The following is a 20,001-nucleotide window of genomic DNA, read 5'->3' on the forward strand; positions in this document are numbered from 1 at the left end:
CCCAAATCGCATTCTCCGATACCACGGAGATCTTCAGACGCTTGGGGGTGCAATTTACTTATTTCTCAGCGCTGTTAAAAAGCGGCACTGAGGAATAAGTACCCATTCCCTTAACTGTGTTAAAAGGTGTATTGGCGGTCGTTAAGAGGTTAATTTCTACAATGCTCTTACAGACACCATATGGCTTCTCTAATCTTTCATAATTGTTACATGAAATATCAGCTCTTCCCTGATATAAAAACATAATAAAGTGAGAAGAGGCAACACATGGAATATTTAATTTGTGGATATTGATATAGAGTCACAGAGAATCTGTACTGCACAACAAACGCACAGCAAAATCCATCTAGCACCCTGCTGATAAAACCCCTAATATATACTGTATATTGGAGGAGTTAAATCCATATTAAAAATGCATGGCACATTTCAGCTACACATTGTCACGTGCACACTTCCCAGCACGTGACATAGGTGTACCTGCAAGGGTTAGTTTATCTCCTCTCAGTCAATCCAACACTCAACATCTGTTCTAAACTGTAAAGTGAGCATAAATCACACCCCGACACAGTCTGCACACCCTGGCTACACAAAAGGCTGTTTTCACTCAAACACAAGGGGTGATGAGTCCAAAAAATATGTTACTGTCAGACAATCAAAAAAGGCCACACACTCTCTGAAAGGCTATGGATTCTTTAGCGCATATGAGATTTAAGCTTAACATACAGTACTTACAAGAAAATACAGGTGCTTCTCACAAAATTAGAATATCATCAAAAAGTTAATTTATTTCAGTTCTTCAATACAAGAAGTGAAACTCATATATTATATACAGCCATTACAAACAGAGTGATCTATTTCAAGTGTTTATTTCTGTTACTGTTGATGATTATGGCTTACAGCCAATGAAACCCAAAAGTCATTATTAAGCGTCTTACCTGGGCCAAGGACAAAAAGGACTGGACTGTTGCTCAGTGGTCCAAGGCGTTGGTTTCAGATGAAAGTAAAATTTGCATTTAATTTGGAAATCAAGGTCCCAGAGTCTGGAGGAAGAGTGGAGAGGCACGCAATCCAAGCTGCTTGAGGTCTAGTGTGAAGTTTCCACAATCAGTGATGGTTTTGGGAGCCATGTCATCTGCTGGTGTAGGTCCACTGTGTTATATCAAGGAAATTTTAGAGCACTTCATGCTTCCATCTACTTTCAAGCTTTTTGGAGATGGAAATTTCATTCTCCAGCTGTACTTGGCACCTGTCTACACTGCCAAAAATACCAATACCTGGTTTAAAAACAATAGTATCACTGTGCTTGATTGACCAGCAAACTCCTCTGACCTTAACCCCATAGAGATTCTATGGGGTATTGTCAAGAGCAAGATGAGAGACACCAGGCCCAACAATATTGACAAGCTGAATGCTGATATCAAAGCAACCTGGGCTTCCATAACACCTCAGCAGTGCCACAGGCTGATCGCCTCCATGCTACACCGTATTGATGCAGTAATTGATGCAGAAGGAGCCCTGACCAAGAATTGAGTGCATTTACTGAGTATACATTTCAGTAGGCCATCATATTGGATTTTAAAATCATTTTTCAAGCTGGTGTTATAAAGTATTCTAATTTACTGAGATAATGACTTTTACGTTTTCATTGGCTGTAAGCCATAATCATCAACAGTAACAGAAATAAACACCTGAAATAAATCACTCTGTAATGATTCTTTATAATGTATTAGATGGTGGCTCGATTCTAAATCATTGGATATTCTAGAATATGAGGCAAATCCGTGAGGCAGATTTTTGCCCCATAAGCTGGGGCCACCACCATCAGGGGCTTATCTACAGCATTCTGTAATGCTGTAGATAAGCCCCCCAATGAAACCTGAAAGATAAGAAAAATGAGCTATATTATACTCACTCCGGCTTTCGGTCTGGTCCGATGAGTGTCTCCGTCCCGTCCGGCACCTCCCATCTTCATACAATGATGTTGTCCTCCTTGCTTCTCCCTCGCCTCCTGTGCAGGCGTACTTTCTCTGCTCTATTGAGGGCAGAGCAGAGTACTGCAGTGAGCAGGCACCTGAGCTCTCTGACCTTTCCCGACACCTGCGCACTGCAGTACTTTACTCTGCCCTCAACAGGGCAGATAAAGTATGCATGCGCAGGAGCCGAGGGAGAAGCAAGCAGGAGGACGTCATTGTATGAAAATGGGATGTGCTGGACCGGACCACGACACCCACCGCACCCGACTCTGCCCCCTGGTGAGTATAATCTAACGTGTTTTTTTTTATCTTTCAGGTTTCATCGGGGGCTTATCTACAGCATTACAGAATGCTGTAGATAAGCCCCAGATAGTGGTGGCCCCAGCTTATGGGGCAAAAATGGGGTGACATATTCCTTTTAAGACCCGCGGCAACCGTCAGGAGATCAGCGGCTACCGCCGCAGATCTCCCGACCGTAGTGGTGGCATGCGCCGTTCGAATTCCGTGCCAATTCATAGCCAGACTGCTCCTGTCGCTGATTGGTCGCAGCCGGGTGCGACCAATCCGCGAAGCTGGATTTCTGTTACAAACAGAGAGACAGACAGACAGAATTAGATGAGTAGATGAGTTTCACTTTTTGTCTTGAAGAACTGAAATAAATTAACTTTTTGGTTACATTCTAGTTTTGTGAGAAACACTTGTATATAACAAGGTAAAAATGTGCAAAACAGTTTTAAAATAAAAAAGGAGAAAGTCCGTTTGTTCTTGCAATACTGGCAAATGCAGTTTGTCCTTTTGTCAACTAAATGTAACTATACGGCAGTTATACATTTACCCTACATTTATCTATTGCCTTCACACATATGGATGATGTTTTCAAAATTCAATCAACTATGCAGGTAGTCACAGTAACTCGCTGTGGCTTCACACTGCAGATTATGCCCTAAACCTTTGACAAATAAGCAACATCTAAATCTACCCTAAAAGTCTGTAGTGTAAATGGGCTGTTTTGATGCTTGATAATCATTCTTGTCCTCTGATTTTACTTAGAAAAGGCATTCTATGCTGAATTATTTAATTTCATAAATCAATAGTGCACATAAAAGTGAGCAACAAAGTAATATATGATATCAGGAAAATGTGATTATTTCTCCTCCTGGACTGATCATTCTTTCTCAATTCATGGGTAAAATCTGTATTCCGTGAAGACATCCCAATACTGATAAAGAAGACGACAGTTTGTGCTTTTCAATATGTATGCAAAGTGAAGAAAAGATGAGGAGAGAGGGGCAGGAGGCAGACACAGAGAGGTTCTTCTGAAAGGACAGCTACAGTTCTCCATAGACGTTTATGAGCACCAACTGCCATCTTCTATCTCAGTTATGGAAAACAATGCCTTCACTGAATACATATCTTATCCAAGTGAGAGTTTGGAGAGTGAATGGTCAGTACTAAGGTAGAAAGAAGCAGATTTCTCTGATGAAATATATTACAAAGTTTTTTATTGTCATGATTACTATTGAGTTCTGAAAAAAAATAATCAAATAAAGCAACAGTTAACACTTTAATGCAAGGGAATGGCATTTGCACATATGTTGCTAAAATAATAATAATGTGTTGGACAATATGCTATACTTTTGGATCACCCCAAGGGCAAGGTGTGGGGATCACTCCGTACCGGGCCGGTGTCTCAAAGGGATGTGTCGCTGTGGTGGTGACCCGGTCCATGGCCCTGGGTGTCCATGTAAAATAGGTGGAATGAAATAGAGTTTATAGGTAGGTAGTTCGTGACACCACCTGTGGTATTCAGCAATGAAAGTGTTAAAGGGGTTGTCCGGGCTTTTCACATAATCTCAGTGCATATCTGGGCTGCAGAATGCTGACAATAAGTAATTTACCTTCTGTGTCCAGTTTGCAGGGTTTCCAAGATATCATCTCTTGCTTCTAAGAAAAACGCCCACGGGAGGTGTGTTCTGGCATTGAAATGAGAACTGGTGATTTCCTCCTACTCTACTGAAAACATGTCCTCTATAGCAACAACCCCACCCTCCATAGCAACAGGCCCTCCCCGACCACATGAACAAGCCTATCCCTCCTCACACAGTAACAAATCCTCCCCCTCTAGCAGCCTCAGTACAGAGAGCAGGACCACCCAGCTGCTCCTCCCCCAGACACATGCTCAACAGTGATCTATGGAAAGTGAAACTATTGAGGAGGAAATGACCAGTTCTCATTTCAATACCAGAACACACCCCCCCGGACGTTTTTCTTAGAAGCAAGAGATGATATCTTGGAAACCCTGCAAACTGGCCACAGAAGGTAAATTACTTATTTCAACATTCTGCAGCCCAGATATGCACTGAGATTATGTGAAAAGCCCGGACAACCCCTTTAAGCCGACGCTGCAGTGCAGGTCCTCTGGGACAGATGGTATAAGGGAGCAAGGATGGAATAGCTCTCCACAGGTAGAGCTGTAGTCCCAGGGCAGGAATAGTTGTTGGTGTTGAGGTAGATGGTGTAGTGTTAGGCAAAGAGATGTAGCAGTGCTGAGTGGGTTGGTGCAGGAAGAAGGCAATGACAGAGCCAAGTGCAGTTCCAATTCTTTTACTCACGTTTCTGGCACAGACAGGTGCCCGCTTCAGTGCCACAGCCTCCAGGTCAGGGACTTAGCCAACTCCCAGGCAGATGGAATTAACCCTTCCTGCACTGCCTTTCGTGTGCCTGTTCTGAACGTCTCCTTTCTAGCGCTAATCTGAAGTACTTGCAGTTCTGAATTACACTCAAGTTCCTTCTTCTTTATGTTACTTAAACTCCACTCATATGACAGAAAACTGTAGCCTGCTTTGGGGACTCCATACAATCATGTCCTGGCTCACACACGTTGCTGCTGCATCTTCGAGTCTTAGGTGGGAATAAAGTGGTCACAACTTCTATTCCTCCGGTTTCTGCTGTAGGATCATTAGTATCACACACAGCCTCAGATACCGGCGCCCGGCCTTGGCGCATTAAACTTAGGAAAGGGATCTGCACTAGCCCTAGTCCCCAGTCTCTCTCCTCCTCACGTTCCGTTCTTATCTATCTTCCTTCTGAACAACTGATTCTTCCTTCCTTCTCTTCCCTTACCAACAGCTCCAGCTCACAGGGAGCTGCTGGAAACAAGTCCTCTCTCCATCCCCCTCCAGGGATTCTCTGACTAACTTCCTGTCAGCTTTCCCCTCTAGTGTTTCTAAGCTCCACCCAGCACCCTTCATGAACCAAATCAGCTGCCATAAAGGGTGCTCTGCTGTTCTAAGTTGTCTGTGCTGGATGTAGGTGCTGGAGTCTGGTCAGGTGTTACCATCTTACCTGGAAAGTGGGATACTACACCTCAGGAGGAGGTGCAGTACGTCTGTGGTTACTGAATCCTCAAGGGTGCCACACTATATGTATACAGTGAAGGAAATAAGTATTTGATCCCTTGCTGATTTTGTAAGTTTGCCCTTTGACAAAGACATGAACAGTCTATAATTTACAGGATAAGTGAATTTTAACATTGAGAGATAGAATATTAAAAATAAAATCCAGAAAATCACATTGTATAAATTATATAATTTTTTTTGCATTTTGCAAGGAAAAATAAGTATTTGGTCCCTCTGGCAAACAAGACTTAAAACTTGGTGGCAAAACCCTTGTTGGCAAGCACAGCATTCAGATACTTTTTGTATGCTTTATCTCACATAAAGAATCAGCTGTGATCCCATGCTGTAATGTCTGTATACTCGATTGATTAAAATATACTTTAAAATTCACTTTTTTCATGGGAAAACCCCTAAAAGCTTTTGGAAAATTTGTTTCACCAGAGTCACTTTCACATACAGCGTGTACAGTACATAAAGAGTTGAAAGGTTTACCGCACATTTTATATAGAGCAATTATCTTCCGTGCCATATCTAGCCAGACAGGTTACAGGTAAATCAGATCCATAACATTGATCCGTGTCTATTTCTCTAACTGCAAGCATTAGTGTGCGCAGATGGTTTCATTGAGGAGAAGAGAATACAAAGACATCAGTGCACAAGGTTAAGTTAGTGGCCTCGCAGTAAGAGGAAATCAGAAAACTGTGATAGAATGAAAGAAGATGATAGTGACAAGTGTTCGGTGGCAATGAGGACACAGGAGCTGTCAATAGATTTGTTCAGGTCAGCAAGCATGACTGCGTGACTTTATTATAGCAGGCAGCTCTTCAGTAATTGAGTAGATCTGATAAATATGTCGGGCTTTAATTGTCATTGGAAATTTGCAACATGATTATACTGGCTTTTAAAAGATCATTACTGTGCTGTAAAGTTAAAGGTAACCCTTAATTACTTCTTCAAAATCCAGAACTTTAAACAATAATATGAAGTTGGTCGTTCAGACAAATTTAACAAATTAAATGCCATCCAGAAGGAAGAAAACTCTCTAGAGCCTCCTATCAGTGGCTACCCTCTCAAAGTCCAACCATTTAAAGGATTATTCTCAAACTTTGCAGTTTCCTTGTTAATAAAACTCTTCTATAGTTTCAAGTACAGAGGGATTTTGAGTTCTAATACTTATTACTCGTTGCTTGGATACCTTTCAAACGAACAACAAAAAGACAAAAATCCCTAAAAACTCATGTTTTTAATCATATAATTCTAAAATAAAAGTACTATAGCACATGGATGTATGCAAACAAACTCATACAATATAACAATATTTATGTTATATATAATGGTGAATGTGTCCTTCTGCCCAAGGCTGGGATGGATTGCATCTGCGCAGTGTGGCAGTGACTGTGCATAGCGTCGGAGTAAGCGCATGCGCATACAATACTATGGTGCCCTTTTATTGAAGACACTGTGTGCGAACACGCAGACACAGTGTCTTTAATAAAGTGGCGATGGACATCGCGGGATGAGCACAAGTTTACTCTGGCACCATTTTATTAAAGAATTGTACCACAACATCAGCATTTCAGTGCACATGTGTCAGCCATCGATATTATCCCTATGGCCGGCACGTTCGCACTGCTATATTGGTTCCATAATGTGGTGGTGGAGTCAGCACATGCACATACCACACTACAAAGCCATTTTATTGAAGACACTGTATTTGTGAATTCGTAGACACAGTGTCTTCAACAAAATGGTGCCGGATAGAATGGTATATGCACGCTCTGAGTCCAGCACCATTTTGTAGAAGATTTCTGCTATGATGTCAAAATAGCAGTGCGCACATGCCATCCTTCGCCATTATCCCTATGACCGGTGCGTGCGTTCTGCTATGTTGACATTACTTCAATAAAATGGTGCTTGGAATCAATGGAGTCAATGTGTGAAGATGATGTAATCTCCGGTGCCATTCTATTGAAGACACTCTATAAATGTACCAATAAAAATGCTCACCACCCAGGAGTAAAACGTGTTCAATAACTAGTATTTATTAGCCCTATACAGTTGTCTTCATTTCCACGGAGGTTGGCACACTAAAGTCATGATATGGTTCCCCTCACTCAACAAAGACTATCTCTGTTTGACCCTATCAGGTAACTCTATAAGAAAACACTGACTATACAATTTTTATTATGTAGTAGGGATGAGTGAATGTACCCAGTGATACCCTAAGATCACCTGATTATCTGGGTGCTCAGATTTGAAGCTTGAATCCCTGCCCCGCATGCTTGGCACCTGTTACATAGCTAATAAACATTAGGGAATTGCCTGCCAGTCACTGTAATGCCATAGCCATCTTGGCAATGGCATTACTGTGATTATCTGGCTGCATTACCTCATCAGATGTTATAAAAGGACAGGCGCTGCACACTGGCACCATTGCACAGCTTAAGAACAGTTGTGATTGGAGGGAGATAGCAGTAATCCAGATTTGTGTGTGCACAGTTTAATTAATCAGAGCCCTGAAGTGGTGATACTGGTGCTGAAGATGAACTATCATAATAACAGTCCTTCTAAGGGCTAATCCTGTGCTTTGCTGTTTGTATCAGATACATTCTTCATATAGCCTAGGACAGTTGCTGGAGCGGGTAGAATACAGTCTCTAGGCTGTGATGCTTGGCAAGCCCACAAATGTACCATGCTTGGCCCACATGCAATACTTGGTGGTTCAGTATTTTCTGAAAACCTACCCGCATGCAAGTGCCATCTCACTGACTGGTGTGCAACATCACCAAGTGCCGGAACTCCACACTGCACATGCTGGCAATGTTTTTTTAGCCGCAGAGGCCTGTTGTCAAATATCAGCTTCAACACTCCCATTGGTATTCTGGGCAGCCTCCGCACATAGCAACTGAAAAGTGATAATGGATGTCAGACATTTGTGCGGTTCTCCAAAACTTTGAGGAATTTACAAAGATGGTGAGCGGTGATGATGACACCATAATCAGTGCAACAATCCCTTTTGTGCCTAGTTAAACAGTCAGGGCCGCACCTATAATGAGGAGACTTGCACCAGCTGCTCAAGCGGCAGGCAGTAGGGGGCGGCATTATGCGCTCCTCTACCCGCAGCACGTACAATTTCGTCTCTGCACGCAGTTGCTGCGGTCGTGCAAGAGGCTGTAAGTGATGCAGTCACAGGAGGTAAGGTCTCAGGGCCCCCTGATCATGTGACCCATGACTCCCCTCCTGTGACCTCATCACAGGTCCTGTGTGCATCATTTCTTGGTTTATGCAGGACTGCTGTCTGTCATCGTGAGTGAGCTACTTGTGTGTGTGAGCTGTGATACATGCGTGTGTGAGCTGTGTGTGAGTTGTGTGATACATGTGTGTGTGAGCTGTGTGTGAGCTGTGTGATACATGTGTGTGTGATACATGTGAGCCGTGTGTGTGAGCGTGAGCTGTGTGTGAGCTGTGTGATACGTGTGTAAGTTACTTGTGTGAGCGTGAGCTGTGTGAGCTGTGATACAGAGTGTGTGATACGTGTGAGCTGTGTGTGTGTGATACGTGTGAGCTGTGTGTGTGATACGTGTGATCTGGGTGTGTGATACGTGTGAGCTGGGTGTGTGATACGTGCGATCTGGGTGTGTGATACGTGTGAGCTGGGTGTGATACGTGTGAGCTGGGTGTGTGATACGTGTGAGCTGGGTGTGAGATACGTGTGAGCTAGGTGTGTGATGCATGTGAGCTGGGCGTGTGTCTGATACGTGTGAGCTGTGTGCGTGTGATACGTGTGAGCTGGGTGTGTGATGTGTGTGAGCTGTGTGTGTGTGATATGTGTGAGCTGTGTGTGTGTGCGATACGTGTGAGCTGTGTGTGTGTGATACGTGTGAGCTGTGTGTGTGAGCGTGAGCTGTGTGTGAGCTGTGTGATACGTGTGTGTAAGTTACTTGTGTGAGCGTGAGCTGTGTGAGCTACTTGTGTGTGAGCTGTGATACAAAGTGTGTGATACGTGTGAGCTGGGTGTGTGATACGTGTGAGCTGTGTGTGATACGTGTGAGCTGGGTGTGTGATACGTGTGAGCTGTGTGTGTGATACATGTGTGCTGGGTGTGTGATACATGTGAGCTGGGTGTGTGCGATACATGTGAGCTGTGTGTGTGCAATACGTGTGAGCTGTGTGTGTGTGCGATACGTGTGAGCTGTGTGTGTGTGCGATACGTGTGGGCTGTGTGTGTGCGATACGTGTGGGCTGTGTGTGTGAGCTGTGTGAGCTACTTGTGTGTGAGCTGTGCTACAGAGTGTGTGATACGTGTGAGCTGTGTGTGTGTGTGATACGTGTGAGCTGTGTGTGTGATATGTGTGAGCTGTGTGTGATACATGTGAGCTGTATGTGTGTGTGATACGTGTGAGCTGTGTGTGTGTATGTGATACGTGTGAGCTGTATGTGTGTGTGTGATACGTGTGAGCTGGGTGTGTGATGCGTGTGAGCTGTGTGTGTGTGATACGTGTGAGCTGTGTGTGTGAGATACCTGTGAGCTGTGTGTGTGATACGTGTGAGCTGTGTGTGTGATACGTGTGAGCTGTGTGTGTGTGCGATACGTGTGAGCTTTGTGTGATACATGTGAGCTGTGTGTGTGATGCGTGTGAGCTGTGTGTGTGTGATACGTGTGAGCTGTGTGTGTGTGATACGTGTGAGCTGGGTGTGTGATACGTGTGAGCTGATTGTGATACGTGTGAGCTGTGTGTGCGATGCGTGTGAGCTGTGTGTGCGATACATGTGAGCGGTGTGTGTGTGCGATACGTGTGAGCTGTGTGTGTGTGATACGTGTAAGCTGTGTGTGTGTGTGTGTGTGTGCGATACGTGTGAGCTGTGTGTGAGCTACTTGTGTGAGCTGTGTGATACATGTGTGTGTGTGTGTGTGTGTGTGAGCTAAAGCAAAAGTTGGCACAACCTGCCAGTGTTCTACGATTTGGGTGAGGACATTCATTGTATGTGGGCTGGTGAATTTTTTTTTTTGTGTCAGGGCTGCTTTTTGGTCTCAACCTGGCCAGTGTAAGGAGCAGAGCCGCGTGTGTATGAGGTGTACGAAGTGGAGCCGTGTGTGAGGTGTAAGGAGCAGAACCGCATGTGTTCGAGGTGTACGGAGCAGAGCCGTGCGTGTGTACGAGGTGTACGGAGCGGAGACCTGCGTACGAAGTGTACGGAGCGGAGCTGTGCGTGTGTACGAGGTGTACGGAGTGGAGCCGTGCGTGTGTACGAGGTGTACGGAGCGGAGCCGTGCGTGTGTACGAGGTGCACGGAGCGGAGCCGCACGTGTATGGAGCAGAGATGTGTATGGAACTGAGCAGCGCATGTGCGAGGTGTAAGGAACAGAGCCGCACTTGTACGAGGTGTACAGAGCAGAGTCAAGCATGTGTGAGGTGTACGGAGCCGTGTGTGTGCGAGGTGTACGGAACGGAACTGCGAGTGTACAAGGTGTATGGAGCAAAGCCGCATGTGTACAAGGTTTACGGAGTGGAGCCATTTGTGTACAAGGTTTACAGAGCGTGGCCTCATGTGTACAAAGTGTACGAAGCAGAGCCACATGTGTACGAGGTTTAATGAGTGGAGCCATGTGTGTACTGAGTGGAGCCGTGTGTGTGCGAGGTGTACAGAGTGGAGCTGTGTGTGTGTGAGGCATAAAAAGCGGAACCGTGTGTTTATGATGTGTGCAGAGCCATACGTGTACAAGGTGTATGGTGGGGAGCATTCATGCCTCCCAGCGGGACAGTCCCGATTTTGAGAGAGATTCTGTCCAACTGCCCCAGCTGGGAGCTTACTTTTCCTGCGGACACAGGAGTACACGGCAGACCCCCGCGGGGTACTTTAAAATTCGCACGTGACATTCTACCGGAAGTGATGTGCTAGAAGCTGAACGGAAATTAGGTAATTTCGGGAGGAGATTGTGACGGAACCATGGAGGCACTTCAGGGAGTGTTTCAGATCCATCACAGTGTCCTCCTCCAACAGCGCGGACAGCAGGATCGCCTTGGACTCGGGGTTGCCGGCCATGTAAGTGGATCATGATATGTCCTGCATCAGGAGGCTCAGGTGGGCACTACAGTGGGAGCCGGGCTGCTATAGTATCTTTATAGAACCTTTCTCTCTCTGTTTCTTTATCTCTCTAATCTTTCTTTTTTTTCTCTTTCTTGGTTCTTTCTTTCTCTCTCTGTTTCTTTCCTTATTTCTTATTTCTTTCTTTCTTTCTTTCCCCTCTTTCTTTCTCTCTCTCGTCTTTCTTTCTTTCCCCTCCTTCTTTCTCTTTGTTCTTTCTTTCTTTTTCGCTCTGTTTTTTTTTCTCTCTGTTCTTTCTTTCTTTTCTTCAGTACCAGTCAGTGTGCCCACAGTACCAGTAGAATAAGAGGAGTAGGAAACTAGGTGGCACTGGTCATATTGAGCCTCTCATACTTTTTACTGGTGTATAATCATATGCTCTGCGCACCCCCATAAAGTGGGCCAGCCCCAGACAACAAAGTACAAACAAATCACTATTACTATCAGTCCAAGTGGACAATTATATACGTAAAGTTAATGATGTCCCCGTGCCAAGCAGTGCGGAGGATCAGAATACACTGAGGAGACCAGAGCAGCGGGGTTTGGGGAGAAGAATTTTATGGGGCCCATTATACTGTATGAAGTAATATATGGTGCCCATTATGCTGTATGAAGTAAAATATGGGGACCATTATACAGTATGAAGTAATATATGGTGCCCATTATACTGTATGAAGTAATATATGGTGCCCATTATACTGTATGCAGTAATATATGGTGCCCATTATGCCGTATGAAGTAAAATATGGTGCCCATTATACTTTATGAAGTAATATATGGTGCCCATTATACTGTAGGAAGGAATATATGGTGCCCATTATACTGTATGAAGTAATATATGGGGCCCATTACACTGTATGGAACATTATATGGGGCTATTATACTATACAAAGTAATATATGGGGCCCATTATACTGTATGGAGCATTATATGGGGCCCATTATACTGTACGAAGTAATATATGGGGCACATAATACTGTACGGAGCATTATTTGGGGATAGGGGATGACTTTCTGTTTGTTGTGGATCTGACCGCTGGGACCCCCATGATCCTGGGAAACAGCTTTGAAGAGCACCATGTAAATGGAGCTGTGGTCAGTCATATGCACTGTGGTGCCATTCACATGTGGCTCTTCAAATAACTCCTTAAAGAGAGTGATGAGAGGACAACAAAGTATAGCAAAAATTCACTGATCGGGGTGAGGAGTGTTATAGTTTGTGGGCTGGTGGGATTTGTGTGGCAGGGCTGCTTTTTTGTCCCAGTCTGACCCTGTGCCAGGCCTACCATTGCCATTAATGACCCTTGTTCTGGATACTTCTGTGTTGTTCTTGTATGTGCGTGTGATGCCGCTGACATCCTTGTGTTTGGACACCTTTTTTTTTTCTATTTATCTAAATCAAAATGTCCACTGCTGTACTCAGTTTTACAGGATAGATATGAGAATTTACTTTGTGTGTGTGTGTGTGGGGGGGACGTCATTTTGCTGTTCGCCTCAGGCAGCAGAGAGTCTAGATTCACCCCTGTAAACAGTCGCTGTTCACAAATAAAGCTGAAGCTTTGAGTGCATACCAGGTGGAGATGGAGGAAGACGTAAGACAAGGAGAAACTAACCAGCCCAGCTTCATCTCATCTGCTCAAAATATTTGAATGAGGCCAGCAAGTTGTTGCCTTCAAGGAAGTTAATATAATCATCCATATACCCTTGAAGGCAATAACATGTGTTTCACATTCAAATATTTTGAAAGTGTAGTTGGTGTACTCCTATACACATAAAGGCTGTGTACAAAAAGCTAAGCCAGGATATAATTAAAAGGAGGGTAATACAGTCATCCCTAGACCCTTATCATTTTTTCCTGGCTTATCCAACACAAAGGGCAAGTGTTCCTGGTGGTGGACAGCAAACATGATGATAGATGGTATGAATAAGCTCAAAATAGAGCCAGTGTGGCTTAATTTAAGAAGTACTTAGAGCTTAAGGAGCAGCTAGGGGATGGACATCATGCCAGTATGGTCTATATGTTTCCGACGTATTTCCTCCCTTTTCTGTTAATCCAGGGGTTCATCATGGGAATCCTAAAGTCGGGGAGAAGAAGATAAGGAGCAGTGTTGTAGTGGGTGCAGTCACTCTCACACCATAAATCGGAAAAGTGTGCTTACCGTCCACCTATGCAATCTTCTAATCAGGGAGCACAGTGCTTACAAGCTCTCCCAGTAGAACTTGCAACCACTCCGCCAAAACTGACTGGATCAATGCTGCAAAGGTAAAACTTGACTTAGGCAAAAGCATCAGTGAGCATATTGTTCAGGCCAATGAACAATGACTGTCATTTGAGCAGGACTGCAGTGCTGTCTGCAAAGCAGGAAGACAGATGACACATATCCAAACCCTTGCCTCCTCCTGCCGTCTCAAACTCAAAAATATTTCCCGGATCCGTGCATTCCTTGACCATGAAACCAAAAAAACACTCTCCTCTCTGCCAAGCCCTCCATCGGCTTCCTATCGTCCAGAGGTTCCAGTTCAAAACCCTAACTGACATACAAAGCCATCCACAACCTGTCTCCTCCATACATCTGTGACATGGTCTCCCGGTACTTACCCACACGCCACCATCGATCCTCTCAAGATCTCCTCCTCTACTCCCCTCTTATATCATCTTCCCACAACCGAATACAAGACTTCTCCCATGCTTCCCCCATAGTCTGGAACTCTCTACCCCAACACATCAGACTCTCGCCTACTATGGAAACTTTCAAAAAGAACCTGAAGACCCACTTCTTCCAACAAGCCTACAACCTGCAGTGATCCTCAGTCTACTGAACCGCCGCATGACCAGCTCTACCCTTTCCTAGTGTATCCTCGCCCATCCCCTGTAGACTGTGAGCCCTTACGGGCAGAGTCCTCTCTCCTTCTGTATTTGTGTGTGTCTTGTATTGCTCTTGTTTATTGTACTTGTCTATATTTGCCCCTTTTCACATGTAAAGCGCCATGGAATAAATGGCGCTATAAAAATGTGCAATAATAAGGGGGTAGTGTGCTCCTGATAATGATGTTGATAAAAACCCTGACAGCAGACTCTAATACTGGGGATGTGGTTACAGCTACTACTCTATATGCAAAGAGCAGTGACTAAACCCACACCAGCGCCTCCCCTGGGACTGAAATCCAAATGCTGCTGAGAAATAAAGTTCATTTTCTCTCAGCAGGGGGGATCTAAGTGCGAGCGCCAGGCAGGTTCACCATGCTATTAACCTGAAGATTAAACCCACATCTGCATGTTAATAGTGTTTTTTCACATGACAGGTGTTCTCTTTAAAGAGCTTTAAAATATGAATAAGGATATTAGCCAAAGAAGAAACATCCATCTATAGACAGCTGTTTCTTGCCTATTGTTAGTACAAAGCAAGTTGCTGGTTGGCTTTCACATGGTTCTCGTGCTATTGTTTTTCCTCACAAAAATTCAGGTTCTATGGGGAGACTTACAGTTAATGCGCCTGGGATAAAAAAGTGTAAATTTTCCCTGTTTTAGGCTGGTTTCACATTTGCGTTTTTTAGCGCTGGAAAAAAACGCATACGTGCGCATGCGATTTTTCCCCTATATTTAACATGGGTGCGCATACCTGCGCACTTGTAAGCGCATGTATGCGATTTTCATGCGCTGCGTTTTTTTGGGTTGTGCGATGGTATTTTCCAGACGCTGCATGTTGCATTTTTTGGCCCTTGAAAAAATCGCATGCGCACGTATGCGCACGTTTTGCGCTAAAAATGGCCATTATAGCCTATGGATGCGCATACGTGCGCACTGGCATGCGCAGGTATGCGCTTTTTTAGCGCAGCGTTTTTTGGGTGGTGTCCACTTTTTATCCTAGTTAGAATCTTCTAAAGTCCAAAAAAAAAAGGCTATATAAAGGAGGTGCCTGCCAAAACTCTGCCACTACTACACTAGACAGATTGAAGAGCAGACATTCAACCAAGAACACATTATATCAGCGAAGAATGTGAGTATATTACATTATATGCCTGTCCTTTTAAATTATGTATGTACTAATGATTTTTATTATTTTTACATGCAGTATGTCTTCAGAATCGGAGTATTCCCCATCGCGGCAGGAATTGGCGCAAGCAGACCGTGAGGTGATTATTTTCGTGCATCTGGTAAGTATATCTGCTGCTTCTCCAAATCTCTTACGTTTTTTTCAACTTTCAGACATCGTCATCATCATCTGCGGACGGGAATAGTGAGGGCGAACAGCAGGAGCAGCGAAGCCAAGTCCCGGTGGTGATACGTAATGTAAGTATCAAATGATTTGTAATGTTTTTTTTTTTTTTTTATCTTCTATTTTTACTCTTTTTTTTTTTTCTTTTTTTGTAACTTTTTAGTCAATTTAAATTTGATTATTCTAATGAATGTGTTTTGTCTAGGTTCCACAACGGGATGAAGACGTCTACCTGGATAATGAGCAGCTCATCAGCCTGGTCCAGGAGCGTTCGCCGTTGTGGGACAGCCGTGACCGGCTGTACAAGGACAATGTGGTGACACGGCGGCTATGGAATGAGGTGGCCGCAGCGTTGATGGATGGCTGGGACAGCGCCACAGCATCCGCCAAAAAGGCGTTTAGTGAGTATTTCCCTGCTCTGTATTGTGCCGCAGTGACTGTTGTCCTTGACGGCACTGTTGGGTTTCGTGCTAGGCGTATTCTAGCAGGAAACCCAACAGTGTCATCGTGGTCTACAGTGACTGCTTTGAGTATTGTATTGCTACATTGTGCCGCAGTGACTGTTGTCCTTGACGGCACTGTTGGGTTTCGTGCTAGGCGTATTCTAGCAGGAAACCCAACAGTGTCATCGGGGTCTACAGTGACTGCTTTGAGTATTGTATTGCTACATTGTGCCGCAGTGACTGTTGTCCTTGACGGCACTGTTGGGTTTCGTGCTAGGCGTATTCTAGCAGGAAACCCAACAGTGTCATCGTGGTCTACAGTGACTGCTTTGAGTATTGTATTGCTACATTGTGCCGCAGTGACTGTTGTCCTTGACGGCACTGTTGGGTTTCGTGCTAGGCGTATTCTAGCAGGAAACCCAACAGTGTCATCGGGGTCTACAGTGACTGCTTTGAGTATTGTATTGCTACATTGTGCCGCAGTGACTGTTGTCCTTGACGGCACTGTTGGGTTTCGTGCTAGGCGTATTCTAGCAGGAAACCCAACAGTGTCATCGTGGTCTACAGTGACTGCTTTGAGTATTGTATTGCTACATTGTGCCGCAGTGACTGTTGTCCTTGACGGCACTGTTGGGTTTCGTGCTAGGCGTATTCTAGCAGGAAACCCAACAGTGTCATCGGGGTCTACAGTGACTGCTTTGAGTATTGTATTGCTACATTGTGCCGCAGTGACTGTTGTCCTTGACGGCACTGTTGGGTTTCGTGCTAGGCGTATTCTAGCAGGAAACCCAACAGTGTCATCGTGGTCTACAGTGACTGCTTTGAGTATTGTATTGCTAAATTGTGAAGCAGTGACTGTTGTACTTGACGGCACTGTTTTTTTTTATCAACAGTGGACAAAGTCCGAACACGTTGGCGTTCGATCAAGGACCGCTTCAACAGTGATGTTCGTGCTGAGGGCCAGGTTCGCAGTGGATCTGCGTCAAGGACCAGAACTAGATACCGTCACTATCACGCGTTGCAGTTCCTACGACCGGTCCTTGCCACAAGATCGTAAGTATTATACATTTTGGGTTTTTATTTTTATTAATCTGTGTTTTTCTAATCCACAGCTGATGCTTCTTGTAAAGGCATGGTAGTAATGATTTTCCTTTCTTCCACAGCACCTGGAGCAGCACCCTGCAACCTGGCCCTGGAGCGGTCCTTCGTCGGACGTCCTCTGACCCGTCCCAGCCATCCGACAGCCAGGAAGCACCTTGCAGGTCCCACACACACACAGCTGGTGACCAGGAAGCTGGGCCATCAGGTGTTCCCCTGTCCCAGGTCTCTGCCACTGGTTATGCGGGCACTACCCGCCAGCGGCAGAGGGCCTTGGAAAGGAATGTCTTGCCCGAGTTTATGCATTTGAGCGAGACATTTAATTCCAGCCTCAAGTCACTGTCCGACAGAGTTGAAAGCGGTTTTGCACTGATGGAACGTGGTTTTAACCACTTTGAACACCGCTTCAATTCTGTAGAACAGCGCCTTGACCGTCTGGAGGCCGACCTCAACAGACCAGCACACCATTTTTTTAGTAAGATTGAAAAGGGCATGGCGGAACACCTTAGTCCTGATCAACAGCTGAATGTGCTGCAGGCCTGCAACAATGCTTTCTTGCAGGCTATGCAGCATAATCGGTACGGTCAGCAGTCAGTGGTGTCCTTTCCACCTGTGCCACCATTGACTCGCTTCACCTCACTACCGACTTGTGCTGCATACCACTGCACGGACACCTCTCTTCAAAGGCTGGACACCCACCGTTACACCACCACAAGTCTGAGTGCAGCTGGTCACTTCACCGACACCACCATGGCAAGCGCTGCTCCTGTCTGGAGCACCACCGCCAATCCCATGCATGCGTGGAGCTCAGCCACCACTAGGCAAACATGGAACAGCCCTGCCGCTACAACAACATGTAGTAGCCCTGCCACCACCACTCTGCAAACCTGGGCCATCACTGCCGCCACCAGTCCTCCTGCAAGGACGAGCACTGAACAAGAAGAGCAGCATCAGCCACCTCAGCAGCAGCAGCCAACTCAGCAGACGCCACCTCAGCAGCAGCAGCCACCTCAGCAGCAGCCGCCACCTCAGCAGCAGCAGCCACCTCAGCAGCAGCCGCCACCTCAGCAGCAGCAGCAACCACCTCAGCAGCAGCCGCCACCTCAGCAGCAGCAGCAACCACCTCAGCAGCAGCTGCCACCTCAGCAGCAGCCGCCACCTCAGCAGCAGCAGCCATACCAGCAGACGGGGGACCTACATTCCATATTTGCCCCTACTTCAAGGCGAAATCAATCAAGGCGGGCATTGGGCCAAAGTCGGTCCAGGCACACAAGCCTACGGCGACATGCCATTACAACTAATGTAACTGAACAGATTTCCTCTCCTACAAGTGTTCCAAGTTTAATTCCCTTAACTGGACTACCTTCCCCCACAAGTTTTGTTGCCCCTTCCCCTCAAACACCGTCTTCAACTGCAAGTGTTGCATATTCCCTGCACACCCCCAAATTGAAACCATCTGCCCCCAAACGCCGTAAAAAATAATTTTTAAATTTTTTTTTTGTGATAAAAAATAAATTTACATTTGTGGTTCACCATTAATAAGTTTCATTAATGTTGTTTGCGCCGCTCACACACACTGATGGGTAAATACATGTTAAAAACCAACCCAAGGGCTAGTATAGTCATATGTGAAATAACATGGACTAGTATAGTCATTCAAAGGCCTAGTGTAATAACTCTAGTTTTACCAAATAGAATCTGTTTTCATGAAAAACAAACTGTTGAAACTTGTCTAAAAAATAAGTTTCTTTCTAGTTTCACCAGTTTGTTTTTGGTGAAACAAGATGCTAGTTGTTAAAAATCGAGTTATTACAGTAGGCCTTGGTATGACTATACTAGGCCGTGGTATTTCACATATACTACTAGCCCCAAGGCCTAGTATACTCATATTTGAAATACCACGGCCTAGTATAGTCATTCCAAGGCCTAGTGTAATAACTCTAGTTTTACCAAATAGAATCTGGTTTCATGAAAAACAAACTGTTGAAACTTGTCTAAAAAATAAGTTTCTTTCTAGTTTCACCAGTTTGTTTTTGTTGAAACAAGATGCTAGTTGTTAAAAATCGAGTTATTACAGTAGGCCTTGGTATGACTATACTAGGCCGTGGTATTTCACATATACTACTAGCCCCAAGGCCTAGTATACTCATATTTGAAATACCACGGCCTAGTATAGTCATTCCAAGGCCTAGTGTAATAACTCTAGTTTTACCAAATAGAATCTGGTTTCATGAAAAACAAACTGTTGAAACTTGTCTAAAAAATAAGTTTCTTTCTAGTTTCACCAGTTTGTTTTTGTTGAAACAAGATGCTAGTTGTTAAAAATCGAGTTATTACAGTAGGCCTTGGTATGACTATACTAGGCCGTGGTATTTCACATATACTACTAGCCCCAAGGCCTAGTATACTCATATTTGAAATACCACGGCCTAGTATAGTCATTCCAAGGCCTAGTGTAATAACTTTTAATGGAGCAGATTACATTCATCCACTCAATGCTGACTTGTATTCCCCATGGACTTTCATTGGGGTTGGGTTTTGAGTGTTGTGTTTTGAGAAAATCACATACTTTGTTTTAAACTATTTGCACAATTTTATCTTTAAAAAAAATTGTTTCCTGATTCATGGCCTGCAGCTTTGCTCATTCCAATATATTTCACGCAGACTAGCAATGCTGCATTTTAACTCGTATGTGTATTTACCTGCCCAGGTGTGTGAACATAACAAAATTCAGTTATACATGGGAAGTTTTTTAATTAATCGGAGTTTAAAAAATATAGTGCACT

General features: G+C 44.6%; 2 protein-coding genes across 2 annotated transcripts in view; both read left to right on the forward strand.

Annotated features, from left to right (window-relative positions):
* The window catches only part of EPHA10 (EPH receptor A10), a 1,119,172-nt gene that overhangs the window by 1,002,678 nt on the left and 96,493 nt on the right, over positions 1-20,001 (forward strand). The window lies entirely within an intron of this gene.
* Positions 16,913-18,812, forward strand: LOC141075207 (uncharacterized). The gene is made up of 2 exons (XM_073562413.1): positions 16,913-17,170; positions 17,281-18,812. The coding sequence occupies exon 2, from the start codon at positions 17,516-17,518 to the stop codon at positions 18,695-18,697; it is 1,182 nt and encodes a 393-aa protein (XP_073418514.1). The 5' UTR covers positions 16,913-17,170; positions 17,281-17,515; the 3' UTR covers positions 18,698-18,812.

This window comes from Dendrobates tinctorius, unplaced genomic scaffold (genome assembly GCF_039654945.1).
Source record: "Dendrobates tinctorius isolate UK_male_01 unplaced genomic scaffold, ASM3965494v1 ptg000015l, whole genome shotgun sequence".
NCBI lineage: Eukaryota > Metazoa > Chordata > Amphibia > Anura > Dendrobatidae > Dendrobates > Dendrobates tinctorius.

Bases quoted from the DNA above. Each gene is read 5' to 3' on its own strand.
- LOC141075207 (XM_073562413.1), top strand. From the start codon at position 17,516: ATGCATTTGAGCGAGACATTTAATTCCAGCCTCAAGTCACTGTCCGAC.